We start from the raw sequence: 24579 nt of genomic DNA, 5'->3' as shown, positions 1-24579 counted from the left end.
ATGTTTATCTGATATTTCCATAAAAATCATAAAAGTTATACAGCTTGATCATGCAATTTCGCGTATAGTGAACGACAACATCTGCATTTGCATATCATTTCCATTCAGGTATGCAATAATGTTTTCGGTATTATTCATTAAGTGAAAATACCGTTAGTATGTGTGTGCCCCAGTGCAAGTAATCTCTGGTACGTACATTGCATGTAATAAATTATCACATTATCATTGCAAGGGATGTCATGTGATGTTACTTGTATAATTTAGAAGTCAGAAAGATAAGACAAAACCAGAAGGTTTTGATAGTTTTTTATCTTCTGACAATCGACATGGCAACAGTAGCATTTTCATTGTGTATCTAAAGAAGTGATCTATGCAGGATGCTTTTATCTGACTCTAATATCAGGCATAAGTTTTATTTTCAATTTATTACAAGTGCATACATGTACTTATGAAAGTATAGGCTAAGTAACCTACTCATTGTACCAATTATATGATACAAACGTAGACAAAGGGTGCATTTCCTGTCATTTTCCATTACATGTATATGTGCTCAGATGTTAAAGTCGCCCACACGTCATAATAATGGAACATCGAACAATCTAAAAACAGATAAACACTGTATTTACAAGCTATCATCCATTGTTTTCAAATTTATTTGCATGTATGTTTATGTATTAAAGTACTTGGCTTGGATAAAGTAACACAATCATTCAATCATTCCATCATCTGTTTTACTTCACACACATGATCAGAGAGTTTAGTATGGTGCAGAAGAAGTACATCATGAATATAGATGTAAACAGTACAAAACAAAAACATGTAGTATCCATTATAACAGAGCCAGTGGTGCACTCACTGACCATAAAAATTAAATGGACATAGACTAAAGGTACATGTAAATTTTATTTCCCCATCCATTGTTTTCCGTAATTGCGTGCATGTATTTATACTTTTTATAGTAGAAATATTGGATAAAGTAACCCACTGACATAGTAATGTAATAATCCAAATGTTGACTAAAGGTAAATTTCTTCTCCCCTCCCCTTCCATATGGTTTTATCTTTATTGCATGTACATGTACATGTATGTACATATAAAAGTAACCCTCTTACTGTAGTAATGGAACAATCCAAACATACAATGTAGACCAAATGTGCTTTTCCTATCCTCATCCATCCTATGATCTTATCAGTATGTACATGTAGATTAAGTGTCCGTTCTCCTTTGTTTGTGCCGAAATGAGATCTTGATCTCGTAAAATCTTCCAGGAATGAGACACTTTGATGCTGATTATTACTGTAAAATGCCATTTATTCCAAAGGGCAATTTAGGTTGCAGTGTTATCGATCCTCTGCATTGTGAATTTATATAATCGCCATCAGCAGTCAGGAAACCAGGTGAATATTCAAGGAACAAAGGTTATGTTCTCTACATGTACATGTATAATCTGAATATTTAAGTTTATATTACAATACATGTGTACATGTAGGTGTGATCTATAAAACCGGGGACCTGTTTTCCCAGATTTACTGCATCATCAACAGATTTGAAGCAAAGAGAATGATATCTTTTCAGAGACTTGTTTCTGTTCATAGAGAATATAAAGTCGATGCTAGATATTCATGTTAATACACAAATGTATAATAATAATATTATAGTTGTAGTAACATATAGATGCAGTAAATCAGGCCCCTGGTTTTATATTTTGAAGGAGAGATTTGGAGAAAACTTCATCTTTTCAGGTACTTTTGTTTTCATTCATTCTCTTTTGAGACCAAAATAAAGAGAGCTAAATACAATGTATTGAATAATCAGGTTAATATAAGCGTAATGTTATAGATGCAGTGAACCATAAAACCAGGGACCTGCTGTCTTTGCTTTACCTCCTAGATGTAAACAGATGAGAAGCAAAGAGAACTCGATCTTTCCAGTTCCTTTCATTTATTCTATTTTGAGATTGAAAAAATTATGCTTTTCAGTATCTGATGGGTTAGATGAATGTGAATCGTTTAAGAAACACTTTAGTAAGCAAATGACATTCAAAGCCAGACTTATTTGATAAATTTAACGATATTAACAGTTCATAGTGTACCAGGATTTTATTTGATATGAATATATTATACTATTACTTATACAGAGTGATATATCATATATATTAATATGTCAATGTTGATACTATACAAAACTGTACAAATATAAAGTGGACTATAAACATATGTCGATTTCCCAGATTCTAACGAAAATTGACTTGTAAAGTATTAATGATGCTCGATATTGATTTTCATAATGCATGGAGATATTTTTCAATAGCAGTTCTACCAGTGAGTAACTGATTTTAATACACAGTATATGGTTGTTATCATCTTTTACATCAGTTGTATTGGTTATGTACAAGCATATGGTAAGGCCCTTGCCAGTGATCTATATTTAGCATATTAAAAGAAGGAAATATGTATTCAAATAGCAACATATATTAAGAATTTTATATAGTAATATTAGATAATTGAAGACCTGTGGTAGTATACATGTTATAAGGGCGATATATTGCATATATCTTGTGTTTTTATTGCTAATACTGGTAAGTTATATCGTTGTTATGTTGAAAATAGAATATTCACTCTTCTTTTTGAAACAAAACGTGATGTGTGGTACGTATGTGTAAAAGGAATTTCTATAGTAATATATTGTGGTAATTTGAAGTATATACAAATGTATAATCCTTGTATGCATGTATCCTGGAGTCTAAATCTAAATGTGTGAGGGATGATTTGTTAATCCTAACCATCTCCAGCATACATGTATTATAAGAAACAACAGACGAGACAAAGATTTAGGTTGAATTGCTGTTAGAAAGTAATTACTTTTATCATAGACATTAGCAATGACCTAGGCTGTTTTTTCATTCAAAAACTGTGCGTAGGAAACATCTCCATAGTTTTGCTGTTTCTCTATCGGAAGAACTATAATGGAGTGGGATGAAAATCTCTCACAGTCTCCTAAACATATATTTCCATCTAGCTACTGTGGTACTAGAACTGGACAAGATTAAGTTACGTTTGTCCTCATTGATGTAATGTTGAAAGGGGAAGGTTGTTCTCCTATACAGTTTGTGAAAAATTGAGTGTGTTGATAGATATAGCTGTGTTGGGGTATAGTTGCAAGTGTTAAATTACAACAGATTGCTGTTGACATGCGAGATAGCTTTTGAAGGGATTTGATATGACTTGAATTGAATTTTGTGTATTCAACCATGAAACATGCGTTGGCAGTGATCTGGAAGGTTTTCTTAGATTACTGCAAATTAGTCAAAGTAGATCTGATAGTGAATGTTATAATAAGTATTGAATTCAGATATGTAACATACTCATAAATGTTGATATGATATTTCTCAAAAATGATGTTTTGCCTATTGTCCTAATTTTTCAAGTATTTTTGTGTTAATAATACCAGTTGTGAATGGTAAGATAAACTGTCATTCAGCTATGTTGAGTATTCCATAATCATAGAATGAATGTGATGGGTTAGATGAATATGAACATTTAAAGAAACACCATTGCAAATAAGTGACATTCAAAGCAAAAAACCATAAAGTAGTTTAGTTTTCTATCAGTCTTTTTAGTAAAATCTATCCACTGTAGGAGTAAAAATGTGTAAAGGATTCTATCAATCCTGTAAATTTGATGGGTTAGATGAACATGAATCTTTGAAGAAACATCTATATAAACAAGTTACATTCAAAGGTACAAAAATGCAACTATGTACAGACATTGTAAAGTAATTCAGTTTTGTATCAGACTTTACCGGAATCTGTTAACTGTAGGAGTAAAACTGTGTTAAGTAGTCTATTCATCATGGAAATGTGATGGCTTAGATGAATATGAATCATTGAAGGAACATTTTATATATATGCAAGTAATGCTTTAAAGTTAAAAAAACCACCAAAAAACAGTTTTTAAAAAAGGCAACCCCTACATGTAGTTCAGTTTTGTATCAGGTAATAGGTTAATTGAAATCTATCCACTGTGTAGGAGTAGAAGTGTGTAAAACAGTCTATCCATCATGTAAATGTGATGGGTTAGATGAATATGAATCATTGAAGTACCACTTTTGTAAACAAATGATGCTTCAAAGCTATACAAATGCAACCGTCTTCATAGTCTAGTTCAGTTTTGTATCAGATTTTACTGAAATCTATCAACTGTGTAGGAGTAAAAGTGTGCAAGGGATTATATCCATCCCATAATTTAATTAACTGGCAAACAAGGCTGTATTAAAGTAAGATAGTGAAAAGTTTAAGAATTCAATAAAGAATCCTGCCAAGCTCTAGTTTCATGTTCTGGAAACATTCATTGTATTAAACAATGAAATGCACTGTGTATAGAACCACTATACTGACATTCACATGACAGGCAGAAAAGAAGAAGAGATAAAAGGTATTAGAATTTAATAAAGAGTCCTGCCAAGATCTATTTTCATGTTCTGGAAACATTCATTGAACAACTATACATATAGTTTGTTTGTATGGTTAGTCCGTATTGACAGGCATGTCAGTTGCAGAAAAAAAGCGATTACGATATACAAGTGTACATACATGTATGACATTTCAAATTTATATTAAGTGTACATATAGTGGGATTTGACTGTAGATGTACATCTACTTTACATTGTATGTACATTCGTATCAACCAGGGAAATGTTTGCATGGTATATTTTGTATACTTTTGTCTCCAGTGTGCCTCTATAATGATAGCCAAATTTTGTTGTTCTAAGTCAAAATGATGAAAACTGGCATTTCTTATGAGTCACCACATAGTAAGAGATAGGGGAACATCAAATGCTGGTGCGTCACTAGAAATTGTGTGCATCAGTTGCGTGTCAAATTGGCTTAGAGGGCACACTGGTGTCTACACATGAGCTTATAACTTCTTTGTTGTAGACAAAGATACCTGAATGCCAGTATTAAAGAAAGGATCGCATTGTCCAGAATGAAGTATCAGTATTTGATATGGATATGAAATATTAAAAATTAACTTTTAGAAATATTTAGGTTCTATTGTAACCATCATTCTAATTTCTAGTGTCAGATAGTGCTCCTTATTTTATAAGACCAGAAGAAGAGTCTGAACATGTATCATTAATAGATATGGGAACTGTGTTTTGCTAAATGTTATAAAAATCTCACAAATCTAGAAGTCCGTTCAAAAATATTTAAGGTAAAATGAAAGGAGAGTAAGAATATCATGATTCTAAAATACACGATTTCTGTCTGGAATGTATTACAATGAGTAAATGGATTCTTGTCGAATGTACTTTGCATATATCAGATGGTTGCTTTAATTATTTGATACCCTTGTCACAAACTGAACTTGCTTGTATGTGCAGGTAGATGGATACTGTATCTAAATATAGTCTGAAGACCATTACTTTATTACCGAGACAAAATGTATGTTGTACATGAAAACATCCACTTAGTAATTATGTGTGAGCTTGTAAACCAACAAAAAGAGGAAATGGAAATTTATATACAGGGAAAATAGTTTCCAGAAAGTTCTTCTTTGTTCAAGTCTCGAGGAAAAGGGAACAAGAGATGAATAGGGAACAAAGTTACGAATGTATTTGCAAGCAACTAAAAACTAACAATTTCAGCCACGCCATATTTGAGCAAAATAAAGAACTCTTGTCAGAAAAGAAAAAGACAAACTTGTATACATCTGTTTAAATGATGTATGTTCCTTATTACAGTGGATGGGAAAATAAAATTTTCTTATCATATATTATTGAGGAAGAGGAAACAGAAGAGAAAAGGGGAACAAATTCATGAAGGATTTTATAAGTGAAGATTAACTAGGCAGCTGGTATGAATGAGCAATATTTTATCTGTTTGCATCAACTCCAAAAGGGAAACAAAATTCAGTGGATTTTTCCAACCAGAACCTGATCAGTTTAACACTACAGTCCAGTTCGTTCATTCTAGCACAACTGACATGAAGATATGAAAACAGCATATAAGATGAAACTGTCTTGACATGTTGCTAGGCAACAAAGTCAATGGATGATAAGAGCAAGATAAAAGAGGATGATGTTAAATGAAATAACATATACAGGATGTGATATACGTCATGTCTCCCTGAAAACAAATTGGTAAAAAGGTACTCACATCAGTCTCAAATTTGATTTGTTCAACTAGAACTCTCAGGGTAGGGTTAATGCTGCTGGGTTTATTGAATTACATGCACTAATCCCAAAGGTAGATATTGAAACAATAAAAGTTCACGAAGATCCTAGATGTATAGAAGTATAATATATCACAATAATAAAGATAAATAATATACCTAAAAGATGCTGACTGCTATTAAATTATTGAAAATCATTACAATATTCCATTGTGTATTCATTTCATCCAAAAAATCCATCACTACTTTGCTGACTGTTTAAAATGAATTATTGAAATATATAATAACCTTTCCACTGGAATAAAAAAATTCACCACTAATTTGCTGACTCTTCAAGTGAATTATTGGTCCAGGAAATCATCATTGTAACAGTATTTTGTTTTTCCTTTTGAAATCAGTTTCCATCCAAAAATTCATCACAAAATTTGATTACTTTAAATGAGTTCTTGAAAATCGTTACAGTATTCATGTGTTCCCAAAGGTAATCCAAAAGATTCATTCTTTACTTATTTATAGCCCCCAGGAAGGAGTCGTGTTTTGAGTTCGTTGAGGTAAAGTATGACGTACAAGTCATAGTGAGCAGGGTTACTCATTGAGGCGTTCTACTGATACTAAAGTTGTAGGTCACATATACCTTGCATAGATATAGCATGATTTTTTACACTATATATGACATCAAAACGTGACTTTTTGTAACAAAAAGTTACCTGACACAATTAGAGCATGAAATACTATATATAGCTTGAACAAACAAATACATCATTATACACGTATGTATTGTCATGCGTATGAGCCGCTAGCTATTATTTGAGGCACTCCTGGCATCGTGGAGTTAAACTATTGCAAATTGTTCCAACGACTTATGATAATTTTGAACTAAAGCTTATTTATATTGTTTAACATACTTGACACAATAAAAATGTGGAAAAGTAATAAATCAGCAATTATATACGTGTAAAAATCATGACAAAAAGTCAGAACAAGCTATATATTGAAGCAGGCATGGAAACTATCGCAAACACTTGTCACTTTGGTGACAGTGCGTGACGATTTTCACTTATTAAAAGGTGTTATTTGTATGACTTAACAATAAAAAATGGTGAATGCTGTCACGGCTTAGCAAAGAACATTGTAAGAATCATGCATGAAAGTTTTGTTGTTGAGGTAGACATCCTACTTTCTTGATACGATACAGAAGTGAAAACACCTTAAAAAGGGATTAGCAAACACATACATGTATATGTGTAAAAGTTGTTCATGAAAACAAATTTATGTTGAGGCATGCATGAGTTGTAGAAGTCCTGCAAACATTCAGCATTTGACAATTTGCAATGCATTTTAAACGTCAATGTTTTATGACGGGCTTTCAAAACATGGTGAAAAAGTAACACATTGGGAGTGGGGATGGGGGTTTCACTGCACACTTTAAACCAACTCAGAGTCAAAAAATGAATGTACATATATACATTGTAACACCACAGAGTTCTCCATATTTGAGCTGCCCACCTAACAATCTTGTCGTCCACTTTTAAGTTTAACTTGCCATCCACAACATGCATTATACATTTGACAGGCACATGTAGTGTTTCCTCCTTTCACATGTTGAAGGCAATGGTATGGACACAATTGGCAAGCAAAATCTGCTCTATGATACCTTTGTTTCACATTATAATATGTGAAAATGATTGACTTGAGCTGAACATATAACTTTTAGCACATCACGATGAACTTGTTGACGTCACAAAGAGGAAAATGTCAGACATCATTATGTTACACGGTTAGCTTGTTGACTTCAGTCCAATTTTAGACACATATTTTTCTCTAAGTTTAGAGCACTGAATGGGATCTAAATGACTTTGATACCAGTATGCGTAAATGTCTTTGTGAAACCACAGGAGCTGGCGCTGTTGCTCAGTTCATCACTAGAGGGCGACCGGAAGGGTCGCATAGCAACAATACCAGCTCCTGTAGTTGAAATGTGTATTCATTAAAACAGACATGGTTGAACAAATGTGGCTTGTCAAAATTCTCAATGACATTTATATACTGTGATACCTTACGAAGTTACACACGTCAAAAATGCAAGTTTCAAATACTCACATTTCCAAACACATCACAAAAAAGGACAGTACGTAAAAATACACTGTAACTTACATGTACAAGTACAAGCAACAAACTGTATACAGTATACATGCGTAAACTATTTATTGTGACAGTTGTTAAATATTTAAAACAGTCTACTTGGACAGGATACTTGGTTCAGTCAAGCGCACAGCGTTTTCAGACATGCCAAAAAAGGATAGTACACAGTAACTTTAGTACAAGTGATGGAGGTGAACATAGTGAATTATTTAACAGGATACTAGAACACGGACATTACTTGATAACAGCTGTGTGTTTGTTAAAAGGGAAATTCCAGATCTGAATGTTGTCCTGTGTTATTTTTCAAATGAAAAATTACTTCATATGTTTGACAGAAAAATGTAGTTGCTTTGCTTTGGAATAGTTAATTAGAAATGAATGTGACATTTCGATCTGTCTACTAGTATAATTTGATAAGTCCACATAGGACACCTCAATAAATAATAACATAACATAACATAACATAACATAACATAACATAACATAACATAACATAACATTACATTACATTACATTACATTACATTACATTACATTACATTACATTACATAACATAACAACTAAGGTCTTTCTACATGTAATAGATGTGACATTCATTTCTAATGTACTGTTCTAAAGCAAAGTAACTATACATGTATGTTACTGTTTACTTAGCTGTTGATCTTGGAATCATGAACGATATATTTACAACTAGATATGTTATTCAGCTTCATGTAACTTGCTGAAATATATTTGTGCATCACTAGGTATTTAAATGTTATCCCCCAATATTTTTCTTCTTTCAACCAAGGAAAATATGAGTGACATGAGGGGCCTTGGGACTACAAGTCGCTAGACAAGTAGTGACAATCCTTAAGTCACCAGTATTTCTGGCTATTATAAAATGAAGAAAATATTGGAGAATAACATAATCATACCAGTGACAGTAATATCAAAGAAAAATCGGAGAAAGTAATGTCAATTTTGAACATTTTGACTCATATTTCAAATACAGCAGAAGCAGTGACATAGACATGCATATGCACTGTCATACTATAGACATAAGTTGTCATGATGTAAAACGACCAGAGTATATATTCCATAGTTTTTGTTGAACCTAGCTCGTGCATTGTATAGGAAACTAATGAACTATTCGTTGACTGACGGGGTTTCAGATGTATTCCAATAGTGTCGCTGATTTATTAGTACACCATTAGGAAACTGTATGCACACATAAACCTGTCAATGCTAGAGTGTGATTTTGTCCTTGTATTATTGCAAGAGTCTTATTTCAAGACATAAGGTAACAGGAGTACAATACTCGTCTACGATAAGTTTCGTTTTATATATACCATTTAGTGCATTTAGTACATGTTTGAATACCTATACGAATTATATTAATCAGAGGTGCTCTAAAAAGTGTATTATCGAACTTCTAGCTAATGTCATTTTTATCGCTTCATGTGTGTATATGCATGAATTCCCTAGGAATAACATTTAATGGCGGAGTGGTAAAAGAGCCACATCAAACTTCTGGCTTATGTTATTTTATCGTTTCATGCATGATGTGTGTATATGCTATATTGCATGAATTCCCATAGGAATAAAATTAACCAGAGGTGCGGTAAAAGTGTAGTATCGAACTTCTGGTTAATGTTATTAGTCCCCGCGGACGAAGTCCGGAACGGGACTTATGGATTGGGTTCCGTCCGTGCGTCCGTCCGTCCGTCCGTCCGTCCGTCCGTCCGTCCGTCCGTCCGCAGCCGTTTCTTGGAGATGCCTGTACCGATTTTTTTCAAACTTGGTACAGGGGCAACATGCTATGGCATACATATGCACGTCAATTTGTTTTATGATACGATCCAATATGGCCGCCTAGCAGCCATTTTGTTTGCGAATTTTCCCTGTCTAAAGCCATAACTCAGACATGCTCACACAGATCTCATTCAGAGTTGGTATTAGGACAGTGTTCTATGGCATATATGTGCATATTCATTGTTGTCATGATATGATCCAATATGGCCGCCTGGCAGCCATTTTGTTTGTGAATTTTCATGTCCAAAGCCATAACTTAGACATGCTTGAACAGATCTCATTTAAAGTTGGTATTAGGACAGTGTTCTATGACATACATGTGCATATCCATTTTCATTGTGATACAATCCAATATGGCTGCCTGGCAGCCATTTTGTTTGCAAATTTTCCATGTCCAAAGCCATAACTCAGACATGCTTGAACAGATCTCATTCAAAGTTGGTATTAGGACAGTGTTCTATGACATACATGTGCATATCCATTTTCATTGTGATACGATCCAATATGGCTGCCTGGCAGCCATTTTGTTTGCAAATTTTCCATGTCCAAAGCCATAACTCAGACATGCTTGAACAGATCTCATTCGAAGTTGGTATTAGGACAGTGTTCTATGACATACATGTGCATATCCATTTTCGTCATGATACGATCCAATATGGCTGCCTGGCAGCCATTTTGTTTTTGTGAATTTTCCATGTCCAAAGCCATAACTCAGACATGCTTGAACAGATCTCATTCAGAGTTGGTATTAGGACAGTGTTCTATGACATACATTTGCATATCCATTTTCATATTGATATGATCCCCCATACCCGAACAATCCTTTCTTGTTGTAGGCATGTTCCATGTCCGACATATCTAAGTCTGTTTGATTTAGGTTCACAAGTGTTGTTGCGTGATCAGAGTAGTGCTAATTCCTTAAAACCCAATCATAGCGGGGACTATGTCATTCTCAATGGCTTGTTTCTATTGCTTCATGTGTACATTGTATAGGCGTGAATTCCCATAGGAATAATGTGAACCGGAGGTGCGATAAAAGTGCAAAATCAAACCTCCGGTTAATGTTATTTCTTTGGCTTCATGTGCGTCTACAGTGAGTTTCACAATAGTATATTTATAAAAAAATGTTTGTCTTATTATAGTTGAACTATGTTACTTTCTATCATAATCAGCCAGTCAGATAGCGTAAATTTACAGCAGTGCATCAAAACAGCCATTACATACATTGTATATACATGTCTTGCTGTCGGAGCCCTCAGGTCATGAACATATAGCTGCATGACAAACAGGTCATGATCATTTTATGCTCAAAATGATAGTGGCATACTTAGATGTAGACCAGATTCATATCAGTTGACATCATTTGTGCATGACCGTCATCAATCATATCGGATGTCACATCGTATATGATCTTTGTCATAATCACATCATCTTTGTGTCTAGTCTGTTTTATCTATGACAGTGATTGTCTGGCATAGATACAATTTGTAAATTTCAAGAATAATAATTATATATATATGTATATATGACCATTACCGTATTCAATACAAGATGTGATTTTTTGATCTACTAATAATCACATTTTGATAGTAATAAAGATTAAAAAAGAAAGGTTTTTGTGCACCAGTTCTGTGCAAAATATTTTGCCATTCAGATGTGTGAGTGACTTTTGAAAGCCATCACAATTCTGAGAGGAATATTTGTTTTTTTACGAAACTTACATGATATGTTGTTAAATTGTTATCATTTTGATATTTAAAGTATAATATTTGTGAATAACAATCAGCTACATGTACATTAGCCTAGAAACTTGATGTGTGCGGAGTTTGTTCTCGCTTTTCCCCTACCATGCCTGGCATATTTCCCCTACCATGCCTGGCATTTTGCTGTAACAGTTATAAATTCAAACCTATAGTAAGACTATGATTTTCTGCAATGATGTAGAATATGGTAATCATGTTTACATATCGTACAGAGCTCAACCTTCCAAGTTGGTTGTAATCACATGGTGGCACTATTGACATTACCGGACAGGAAGAATTTAAAGCCCAATAGGGATTTCATCCTGTTTTCTGGCCATAGCTTCATTGAACCAATTGGTTGATAGCAAAATGCCAGGCGTGGTAGGGGAAAAGTGAGAAAAAATGCCAGGCATGGTAGGGAAAAAGTGAGAAAAAATGCCAGGTGTGGTAGGGGAAAAGTGAGGACAAAATGCCAGGCATGGTAGGGGAAAAGTGAGGACAAAATGCAAGGTGGGGTAGGGGAAAAGTGAGGACAAAATGCCAGGCGTGGTAGGGGAAAAGTGAGGACAAAATGCCAGGCGTGGTACTATTGGTAGGGGAAAAGTGAGGACAAAATGCCAGGCATGGTAGGGGAAAAGTGAGGACAAAATGCCAGGCATGGTAGGGAAAAAGTGAGGACAAAATGCCAGGCATGGTAGGGAAAAAGTGAGGACAAAATGCCAGGCATGGTAGGGAAAAAGTGAGAAAAAATGCCAGGTGGGGTAGGGGAAAAGTGAGAAAAAATGCCTACACGACTGAATTCTAAGCTACATTGTACATGTACATATACATGCACATATACTGTGCTGTTGATTTATTTATTGGCGTTCTATTATTTATAATTTCTAAGAACCAGGAAAGAACATCAATTCCATATAAGGACTTTTCTTCATTTGAAAAATACCCCTTGAAGTAATTTGTCAGCAATAGATTGAAACTAGTGGGGGTTCTTATCACTTCAAACGGTGCCTGATGAGAGTACAATGAAACAGACCAAGGGGACCACAGGGAGAAAATAATCATACCACGCAGTATTATTTTACGTCTACACTTTATAATATAAGTGAGTTCTCCTTCAGGTGTGTAATTGCGTTTCTCTTCACAGGGGTCAACAGATTGCAAAGAAGTCTGGCAGCTGTGAAGATTACACATTTTGTTGTGATAAGACCCACTGTACAGAGTCAAAGCATAGGTTGATGACATCAGCATATATGAAATTATATGAAGTGATTTAATTAATGCTTATCCATGTATGTTCATTTTCGTCATCATCATTATCATCACCGGGTGTTCATGTATTGTCCCGCAGCTGGGGTCATAGTGGGTTGCCATGGGTGATTAAGTGTTTATACTGAATATTAGTGTAATTTTACCCCCAGCATGTTTATGTCAGAGTTCATTACACGTTTGAGTCATCCTTTGAAGAGGTCTATTATAGTATACATGTACAGTGCTGTCCAGATCACAAGGAAGGGAGACGTTTATGTATATGTACTGCTTCGTGACTTGATATCAGTTACATACATCGTATCTAGATTATGATACCACTATTTTCCAGTATTTTGTAATTAGTACATTGTATATATGAATAACATTCTTATCTCTAAAGTCAAAGGTATGTATTTTTTTTTATCTTGTTCATATCATGTAGATGAGTACCCGGTAGTATTTTTGTCATTTCATTCACATTGTGTGTACATGTACAGTGTCGGTATTATAAAACTTACATTTGAACTTTGACAGTTCATGTACAGATATTTATTCCATCAGAATACAAATCAATAATTGCATGTATGTATTAATTATAGAATTGTACCATATTCACCATTTGAAAAATGTAGGTTATTTAGGTAATAATGAATGACAAGCATCAATATTGACAAACAAAAAATAAATGTCAGACAACCGATATATCTTTACAAGAGAATGAATATTCATTGACTCTTGGTTCATGCTATTAAATTTGAGATTCGCTTGCACGAAATGTTTTGACTCTGTGAGTAGAAATGTTCATTACTTTGATAAATCTGTAAATGTCAAGTCTTTTCCAGACAGTAGCTTGAAGGATTTAGTCAGTAACATGATAAAGTCTATATTAGTTTGCCGATATGTGTATTGGGTGTAGTTTAATGGCTATGCGTGACATAACATGTAATTCTTACTAATGAGTTTCTATAGCAATCCCATCATAATTAGTGAAAATATAAAGTGACTTGATCTCAAAGAATCTAACTACATATTTTAAGATTTCTGTTGATTTTAACGTGAGACTTACAGGTAGATGTAACCTAATACATTAGTAGGCAATCAACAGCTACAAAGACCATATTGTCCCCATATCTTCTTGACTAAAAATTACCCCTTTGTGTATAAAATTAGATTCTTTGCTAAAACCAAATTGGTTTCTAGTCTTAATTTATTGCTTTATGAAGCAATTTGTGGACTTGATGCCCCCACTTATACAAATGTAGTTTGTTGAGTTTTTTTTTTTTTTTTTTTTTTTACACATTGGAGCCATATTTGGAATCTATAGACAATTTTCATCATCTCACCTTACTCTGTAAGATATGACATTCGTACCACACTATCAACTGTCACCACTGGTAGTGCTAAACAGCATGATGTACATGTACATGTATCTTACAGTGTAGTCCACCTGAATATCATGCATGCTTGACAGGACACACTTTTGATATATTTGATAAGAAGAGTTTGATATATTCTGCACTGCTTTGATCATTTATAGTTCCAGGTTTGGTTCCTAATTTTGGATCGCTGACATATAACAGCCATGTTAACATCTACAAGGAGCTCTTGCTTGAAACATCACTTTTAACTAATATACTTTAAGGACTATGTTACGACTTATCACTTACATTGCTTTTGTACATTGAGTGAATCGTAAAACATTATTTTATAGTATTGACAATTACTAGACTTTTGACAAATGATAGGTTTGCCTCTCAAATTACTTTGAATAGGTATGGCTGTTTCAAAGCTGTGTAGAAGGATGGCACTCCAGTCATTATACAATGTACATGTGTTGTTCTGTTGTTTTGAAAAATAGGCATCCCAAAAATTGCTGGACACTTACAGCAAACATATTTCACATTTATGGTGGTTTCCACATCACCACAGAAGTAACATATCATAAATTTTGTCTATTTTGCCCCAGAAATAGCTCATTGAACCCTTTTACCTAATTCCATTAGTTTAGGGGTAGAATAATCGTGACATTTGAAAAACCAAGGGCTTATCGTTAAAATTCTTTTCTATCATACTTTACATAGAAAGGTGCTACAGACCTAGATATTACAAATTAAAAGAAAAAAACAACTATATAATATATATATCATGTATAAATTAAAGGAATATTTCAAAATGTTAAGACTGAAATGACATGTATATGTAGATGTACATTGTAAGACATGACAACGGTACTGAAGCTGTGTCAAGGAGGACTTGAAACTCATTCTATATATAACCTACATTTTTACCCTCGTGAATGACACTGTTTTCCTGTTTTTACATTGTATTACTTGAACCTTTTGAACCACATAGCTTCAGGTTATTAGTGTGACTACTAACTTACATGTATATGTAAGTTAAACTGACAAGCTGAACGTGACATTATGTGCGGTCAACATTGGTGAGAAATTTCACTGACGTAAACTGCCTCAGTAGGTTGATTCCTCTTAATTTGTAAAATTGAAAGTATTTGATTCATACATTTCAAAAATCTTTATATAAATTTTTATGATGAAATTTAAAAATTTACCTAGATTCAATATTTTTTTTGAATACAAAATGTAAAATCTGACAAATGTAAAATCTGACAGTCATTGTACAAAAATGAATATTGCTGATAAAAAAACAACCATATCTATTAGCTTAAAGTCAAATATTGCTGATTAGTGTATTTTGGTGATGATTGAATTTTCTCCCACATAGCGACATAAATTTCTCCGGGTCAGTTGAAGCCAATTACAGCTATATCATATTGGAAAGATATGTCCTTAGTGTTTTGTGTCAACTGATTGATTATATGATAGTATTGAAACTAACTATCCCAGGGGCTAATTTTGTTAAATGCGAAAGCTGTAACAAGGTCACTGTAATTTTCCAGACATGTAGATTAATATTATTAATCCAGTAAATAATGTAGTTGGGCAAAAGGGATTAAGGTTCTGTATGAAACAGGAAGTCGCTCAGCGTGTTGCTTTGTTGGCTATATATACCTTTCATGTCTGTCAATGCGCATAAACTAGTAAGTGAGGTTGATGGATTTTACCTGTACATGACTTGAAAGTTGTAGGAACCACATGTTATGCATGCCTAGAATTCATAAAACTAGAGATCATAAAAACACTACAAACGACACTTTGATTCGCAACAGAGCTGTGTTATAGAAATTGTAATATGTATGTGGTGAAAATATAATATACATAACAAATGTATATTATTCTCCAACTTTTTTTTTTAGCTTCTGAAGGAGCTTTAGAGTTACCAAGCATCTGTCTGTTTGATGTCTTTCATCTGTCTGTATCGACAATATCTCAAGAACCAACCCCTGGTTCCCTTGTTTGAATAAAGACCAGCAGGTTGTCAAACTGCAAAAAATGGTTTTCTTAGCAAGTCTCTTGTAATGAATTAACACATAACTGACTATCTTGTACATTTAGTAATATGATCATAGCAGGTTTTACCATGAAGTTTGTTTTAATCCTGCATGTTAATCCCATTATCTACATATTCTAGGTACTGTACCAGTAATCCAAACCATTACTAAGATCATATTAATCCTGTCTCATAAACACATTATCCAAGTAATATACCAGTAATCCAAACCATTACTAAGATCATTTTAATCCTGTCTAGTAAACCCATTATCCAAGTAATGTACCATTTATCCAATCCATCACTAAGATCATTGTAATCCTGTCTAGTAAACCCATTATCCAAGTAATGTACCATTTATCCAAGGCATCACTAAGATCATTTTAATCCTGTCTAGTAAACCCATTATCCAAGTAATGTACCATTTATCCAATCCATCACTAAGATCATTGTAATCCTGTCTATTATTAAAACCCATTATCCAAGTAATGTACCATTTATCCAATCAATCTCTGGTGAAGTGCTAGATGTGTCTCATACAAGTGTTTGTGAACTGTTCTAAGTACCAAAGCCGCGGTTGTTGGCAGTGATGAATGAAAATAGTATTCTTGTCTATCCATCCATCTTGTACACTGTGTTTGCTTATTCTACTCCTTAACCTTTTCATGAAGCAATGAAAACCAATTTACTGTTAGGAAAACATGGACATTTAGTTTGCCAGATAAAATATTCAGTTAATAGTAATATTAGCTTGAAGATGATGATATGCAGCAGTGCACACACTACTGTAGACCATAGTTGGTATATACATGTATGTATGATGTGAAGATAGCATTTATATGGAAGACATGATGCACAGTTGTCATAACAAAGCTATTGACACCATTACTGATAGTTCTTGAAATTGATACATTTTTTGAGCACCTGCAATCCTTTGTGATATTGTTCATTAGAATTTGGTTTGAGTTTTCGAAATCACTGTATAATTATCGGTGAAGATTATAGACACAAAAAATAACCAAATTATAAAACCCACTTTAAGTGTATATGGAGTGAGTATTTTTAGCTCAATTATTGGTGATAATAACAAATGACAGTTGCAACAAAATAAATGATATTGTGAAAATGTTAAAAATTGCAGGTAAAATTGCACTACAGGTTTAATGAGAGAAAACAAAGGAAAAATGCACAGTTAATTCTCAGTAGCTGAAATAGAATAATACTTCTTAGGCACGTCACATAATAATGTACCGTACATTTGATTTCTTGGTTAAAACCATAATTTCCGCTCCACATGCTTCACATACATTACTAGAGGCGCGGATGAGAATAAATCGATCTTCTTGTTCTATTTTGACCCTTAGCATGAGGTAGAAAGCTATTGAGAATTGAACTGAAAATTGCTGTAACATACATGTGTACAGTGGAAGTGGTAAAAAGATGTGGTCCATAGTATGTAGTAATGATAATAACTTGCTGACAGCTTCCTTTAATAACAATTATTGATACTGCAAAAATCTACGTAAACAAATTTGCTGCATTCGACCACAGCTTTGCAGAGTTGTAATTTTCTGATTGAAATTATATTGCTTTAATACATACATTACCCATGGCAAAAATGAACATAATATGATTTTGATATGACCTGCGTGCCAACAGATTTTATGATAGTGTAAAAATGAAAGTTTATTGCTTCATTGCACAAATGCTTTGATTAAAGAAACAAAAGGAGGGATGCATAGTTCTGATTGATATAAACTCACACGATAGTACCTTACATTTTGCAAAAACAGGATGACTTCTGCATTTAGGTTTATGACCTTGGGACAGCTTCTGTAAATGGAAAGATGTGTAGTTATGATACACATTTGTAAACAGTATAGGTAACACTTGAATTACAAAAACAACAACATAACTTCTGCATTGTGGTTTTGATAACGACCTTGGGATGGCTTCCATAAACATGTCAAAACAGTATATGTTTGATCAATTGAAAATCACATGCAGACTTCACATAGTTGTGAGTTAAATGGGAAAATCAATTAACCAAGAAGGACTTGATTGAAATATAGAGTACTGCTAGAAGCTATAGAAATTAACAACACTGGGGGTTGTTTTCTATCTATCTAAGTAATAACAACAGGGTATGGACACCCACATGTATGATATGGTGAGTGCCGGCAAATTTTCTGAGAAAAACACAACTCAATTTCACAAGAATTTGAGAAGGATGTTATCAAATGTGTATACTATGTGATATAATTCAGAGATGATTTGAGGTTTGGGGTTAACACTTAAAAACTAAAAAGAGTAATATTATAAAATGCAGACAGTGTGATATAATTCAATGATGATTTGAGTTTTGGGGTTAACACTTAGAAACTAAAAAGGGTAACCATGTTCAAAATATGTAGCCATTATTTCTTGTATGAAAATTCAGCAAAGGAAATTATGTTATCTTTGTATCTGTACCATATACATAATATGTCCAGCAGTGTGCCCTCTAAGCCAATTTGATGCATCACTGACGCATAAAATTTCTAGTGATGCACCAAAATTTAGTGTTCTGTATCTCTTACTACATGGTGACTTTAATACAAAAAATCCCATTTTGACTCACAACAACAAAATTTAGCTATCATTAGATGGCACACTGATGTCCAGATATAAAGGATGTCATTGTAATGAGAAATTGAAAGCATGCTTGCAGATCAAACTACATTTCAGTTTTGCATGGCTATTTGTAGAGTTTGATATAAATATACATCTTGTAAAAGGATTAATTTGTGTTCTCTGTTGGTATTACTGCCGTGAAATACAAGACTTTTGTCAGCTTGTTTTTATATTAGTTGAGTCATATGATGACAGTTGAGATGAACTCTACTAGGATGCAGATTGACTGTAAGATACATCGTGTGTCATTCAGTCCTAATCAGTCTTCTGTGGGTACTGGCTAATAGCCATTGCACGACATGTTGTATCTTACAGACTAGGGTATTAAGAGAGAAAAGAAAATTAAGTTCTTTTTTCAAATCAGACATGCAGGAGTACATGTACACGTTTGTATATAAATATATAAAATATATCACTTCAACTCTGATTATAAATATCACATTAAAGGAATCAATATACAATAAAAAAGAGACTGGGTAAAGTATCCATTTACACCAGATTTCATTGCTGACTGATTAGGTGTCAAGTATACATGTATATAACATTTGATAGTATATAGTTTGTGAGGTTATAATAGTGCTATTATTACTCAACTATGCTATTAATGGCTAGTATGGAAAGTGACACTTTCATTAATTCAGTGCTGTTCAAATCTTTAACTATACATGTACAGTAACAGTTACACAATTACCATATAAACCAGAGATATATAATTCAGTAATATAAACCTGAGAGCTACAAATGCAAAATGTGTGAACGTATTTCGTGTTTTCTTCATGATTTTGAAAGAGGTCTGCTTAATCAAATACTGTCATTGTCTTCAGTATTAGGTCTGCACATATTAGCTTTGAGTGAATTCTAAATTTAGCTTGGCAAACAAATACAAATGTAATTAGATGTTATTCCCCAATTCCTCAATTTCTTTCGTCGTTCAGCCAAAGGAAATACTCGTGACCTAAGGGACTTACCACTCTTCTAGCGAAACCCTTATGTCACGAGTATTTTCCGGCTGAATATAAAAGGAAAATTTTGGAGAATAACATAATTATACCAGTGCCAGTAGTATGAAAGAAAAATCATGAAATTTTGGCAATCTTGAATATTTTGACTCATATTTCAAACACAGCCTTACCAGTGACGTACATGTAGTCATGCATTGTCGTGATGTAGAATGACCACGGTATAAATTCTATAGTTTTTGTTCAACTTGGCTTTGGCATGGTATAGTAACATACACCATGTACATATCAGTGCCAAGGAACCTTGTTTACCTCACCTGAGACAGAAGCTTGAGATTTTCTCATGAAATGGGCATAGAATGAATTCTAAAAAAAAAAGAGGATATGTTCACCATAGATATGCATTGCACAGTGTACACAAAAAATGTAATATGAAAAAGTAAATTTTAAAAATTTGAGAGAATCAAATGCTATAATACAACAATAGTGTAAAACCATGATTGCCTGCACTGTTTTCTCTGCTATGACTACCTTTGCATTTGCACTACATGAGCAAAGCAATTTGCTATTTTTTGTGTTCTTATTCAAAAGGGAAGTTTTATTTCCTTCACCTAAATTGAAACTACCAGTGAAATATCAAGCAAGTAAAATTAAGGTTTAAATTTTCAAATGTACACATCTGCAGCAGTTCTCTGGAACGCTACTGATAAGAGTACATAAAAAGTTTATTGTAAAGTATGTTTATTATTTGCATTTGAATTATCAGTAAATTGTGTTTTTCTTCTTCTTTCAGTGAATAACAAGAACACAAGAGAGTGAAGTGGGCAGCAGTTACCTCGTTCCCAGTTGATCTGGTGAGATGCATGATGGGATGTACACCAAGCAAGTCAGTCTCAGATCCACATTTATCAGATAGAGACAGACAGGCACAAACCACAGGTACAGTCAAATATAGAAAATAATGAGAATGTGACAAATTGGTGGCAGGTATACAAATAGAATAGATTTAATGACTCTTCCTGTACGTGAAGCTAAATAGACATGTTGTGTCGGTATTGATACTTTGTACACAAATTGATTCAGATGTCTTCTGGTTTAAACTGACTGATCAATATAAAATAGAAATCAATATGATAAGAGTGAAAGCAGTCACAGCAACCCAGAAAACATGAGATAAGTTACTTCAGGACACATGGAATAGACTTTACAATCCATTGTTTAGATGGAGCTTAAATGTACGATGCATTTCTGCTAATATTGATACACAGATCTATGTCACTGACTGATCTAGAAATGAGTACGATAATAGTGAAAGAACACAGCATCACACACACAAAAAAAAACGTGAGTGTGTTATCAGAATTTCTGTCAAATCAAGATGGTTACTTCAATGTCTAATAATTATGATGTGGGCAGGAGAAGGCCAATGTTAACAAATAATTATCATTACTCTTAAACAGTGTGCATCTTTCCTTCATTTTTAGTTAATGAGGCAATTTTGATTGAATTTCCTCTGTTATGAATTTATGAGAAATTGCTTATCACATTATTATATTATTATATTTTAAAAAAGGGTGGGCGGTTGAAGGAATACAAGGAGCATAATTTGCAGAAGGTCAAGTAAATGACATTGACAGATGTAAACTGTCTAACATTATGATTCTCAAGGATGACTTCCTGGCATATTGCCTTTTAAAGAAAGCTTTTGTCTGGTCAATAACCTTTACGTCAGCCTTACTTCAAGTACGGGTTTTATTGAAATGTCATCTTCTGAATGACACATATAGGTGCAAGCATGATTGATTATCGTTGAGTATGTACGATCTTATCAACTTATCAGAGAAATGCATAGGAACTGCTATACACAAAGTGGTTGACAATCAGTCATTTGATCATTTCAATTCTATCTCGAATTCGTAATATGACTTGAATTATAGTAAGCCAACCATCTTTATTGCATCGCAGATTTAATATGCAGGTTTTTAAATTCAATCATGTATGTGGTCAGAATTCATCAAATATAAAGGTCACTTTGAGTTTTTTATCCAGCTCTACTTAAGTAAAAAATTGTTGATTGTTGTCAGGGTGTCCATTTTAGAACGGCTATACTTCCAGTATGGTGTACATGTAGCATTGATTAGTTATATAATCTTACTCTGATGTGATCACTTAAAAAAAAATTAATGAGTACAGTTTTGCCATCTGTGGTTCAAAACACTTGAATTCCATTCAAGGTGAATTGCAATACAAAATGAGTACAAAAACGCTTTGAATCTAGCGAAATTGAACATTGCAAAGCATTTGGAAAGGGTTGAATGAATGCTTATAAAATATATCTCTCATAAATGTACTTCGAAATTTCAATTTAAGATTTCAACTTATCATACATAAGATAAATATGTTTCGGATTTAATCAGATTGATGTTTGATGTTTGTTTTCATCAAAGTGGCCTGATTTTAGATGTCATTGATGTACAGTACTGCCTTCCAGTTTTATGTAAATAAGATAGCGAGTGGGATATTAAATAGGTTTAAAATATGAATGATTGACAGGTGACGTAAAAAAAGGATTGCATTCATTCTTACTACATGTACATGTATCAAAGCTATCCCTAAGTTTCAGAACTCATTGACATATTCATTTCACCCTATTCCTATTTTCCCTGCAGTTGTTTGTTACAAGTTTCTCCATTTTTCGGGAAACGCTGAGTACCCATCAATCTCTGATATATTCCTAAAGTGGGCATAACAGGTAGTGGTCCACATTTGGACAGAATGAGGTGTCATAATCCTTTTAAAGTGATAGTAAAAATAGATACATGTACGTCAGTACAGGTGAAATGTCGTATATTTCAAACAGAGTGCTATAATTCACCAAGTAAAAATAGATGGAAAACAACACTTTAGGGAAAACTAAGATCAGCTGCTGGGTTAACTTTTATCAATATAACAAGACGATCTGTAATTGATGCTTATAGGGCGTCTTCATCAAAAATTGCTTACAGCTTTACTCATAAAATTGGTCAAAAATTGGGGCATTTTATAGTCTAAGACATTTTTGCTCCAAATGATGCTTGCTCAAAAATTGTCCAGCAGATTGGTTCAATATTTGGTAAGGAATCTCCATCATCTGGACACATGGCCATAAATATGTTATCTCTCAGATTTCTATACATATAGGATATTTTTAGTTGAATGTTCTTCCTTGATCTGTCATTATAGAACAACTTTTGATGTTGACAAAAAAATATGAAAGTTGCATTTTTACACCAAGTCAAATATTTGTATATGTAACAACAGCCTTTCAACCAAATTTGAAACCACTTTGGTAATAAATGTTTAGTTCATGATATCCGTAAGAGTTTAAAAGAAAGTTAAGGTGTGTTCCAGATTTATAGAAAAGTACATTTTATTGAAATAGTGTGGGGAGAAATGTGGAATAAGGTAGAGATGAAACATCTTTTCATTTTGGCACTCAATATTTAGGCAGCAAGGTATGAAAATGGGTACATGTATATGAAATGTGATGAGAGGAATATTTAAGTTGAATGAAGAACTGTGGGGGCGGCAGGAAGGTATAAATCCGGTTGTTGTAAATTGTATGATAAAACATGATAATGAGAAATAAATTGATTGAACATCTAAGTTCTTTTAATTTTGGTATTCAAAAGAGAGAGAGAGAGAGAGAGAGAGAGAGAGAGAGAGAGAGAGAGAGAGAGAGAGAGAGAGAGAGAGAGAGAGAGAGAGAGAGAGAGAGAGAGAGAGAGAGAGAGAGAGAGAGAGAGAGAGAGAGAGAGAGAGAGAGAGAGAGAGAGAGAGAGAGAGAGAGAGAGAGAGAGAGAGGGGGGGGGGGTGAGAGAGAAAGAGAGATAGAGAGCACTTACATGTATAAGTGTTTTCTATCTTCTTTCTATATGTGTCATTCTCATCACTTATTTTCTATTTGACCATAATTGGTCATCCTGTTCAGTATTGAGACAATTTACTTTTTCATTGATAGAGAATATTTTCGGCGTTTTGACAGGAAATGAAATAGTGTTATTGACATCAATGAGATATAGATGCAATGAAGGGCAGATTCTCAGCATTTATTGGTGCCTTCATTATCCTGTTACAATGTCATGAAGGCTATTATCTCATTTTCTCTAACATTGAAGGTAATTGTCCCTGGTAAGACTCAATTGCTTAGCAACTCATACTAGGCAATGAAAATTGGAAATCCCAATTTAACCAGCAAATCCAATGCCTTATAATTTATGTATCAAAGCTTCTTACTTCATAAGTTTTGTATTGTATAGTGTCTATACTAATCTGAAGGTTGTCAGTAGCCAGCAGTTAGCTTGAATGCTTCTTACTACTCGAGTCTTGGTGTGAACCCATCCAACACTTTGATAAACATTAACCAGGTCTGTATGTGTATGTAAAAGAAGGGTGGTGTCC

The 24579-nt window shown here is 33.6% G+C and overlaps 1 protein-coding gene across 3 annotated transcripts in view; it reads left to right on the top strand.

The window, feature by feature from the left end:
* Nucleotides 1-24579, top strand: part of LOC144440854 (uncharacterized) — a 71201-nt gene that overhangs the window by 32870 nt on the left and 13752 nt on the right. For all 3 annotated transcript variants that reach the window (XM_078130285.1, XM_078130286.1, XM_078130284.1), the window contains exon 2: nucleotides 20933-21078. In XM_078130285.1, coding sequence (XP_077986411.1) covers nucleotides 21003-21078 — 76 coding nt within the window. In that variant the 5' untranslated portion in view covers nucleotides 20933-21002. The remainder of the gene's footprint in view (nucleotides 1-20932; nucleotides 21079-24579) is intronic.

The sequence above is a fragment of the Glandiceps talaboti genome, chromosome 10, assembly GCF_964340395.1.
Source record: "Glandiceps talaboti chromosome 10, keGlaTala1.1, whole genome shotgun sequence".
Classification (NCBI taxonomy): domain Eukaryota; kingdom Metazoa; phylum Hemichordata; class Enteropneusta; family Spengelidae; genus Glandiceps; species Glandiceps talaboti.
The sequence above is the reverse complement of the archived record's forward strand: the minus strand, read 5'-3'. Positions and strand labels throughout refer to the sequence as shown.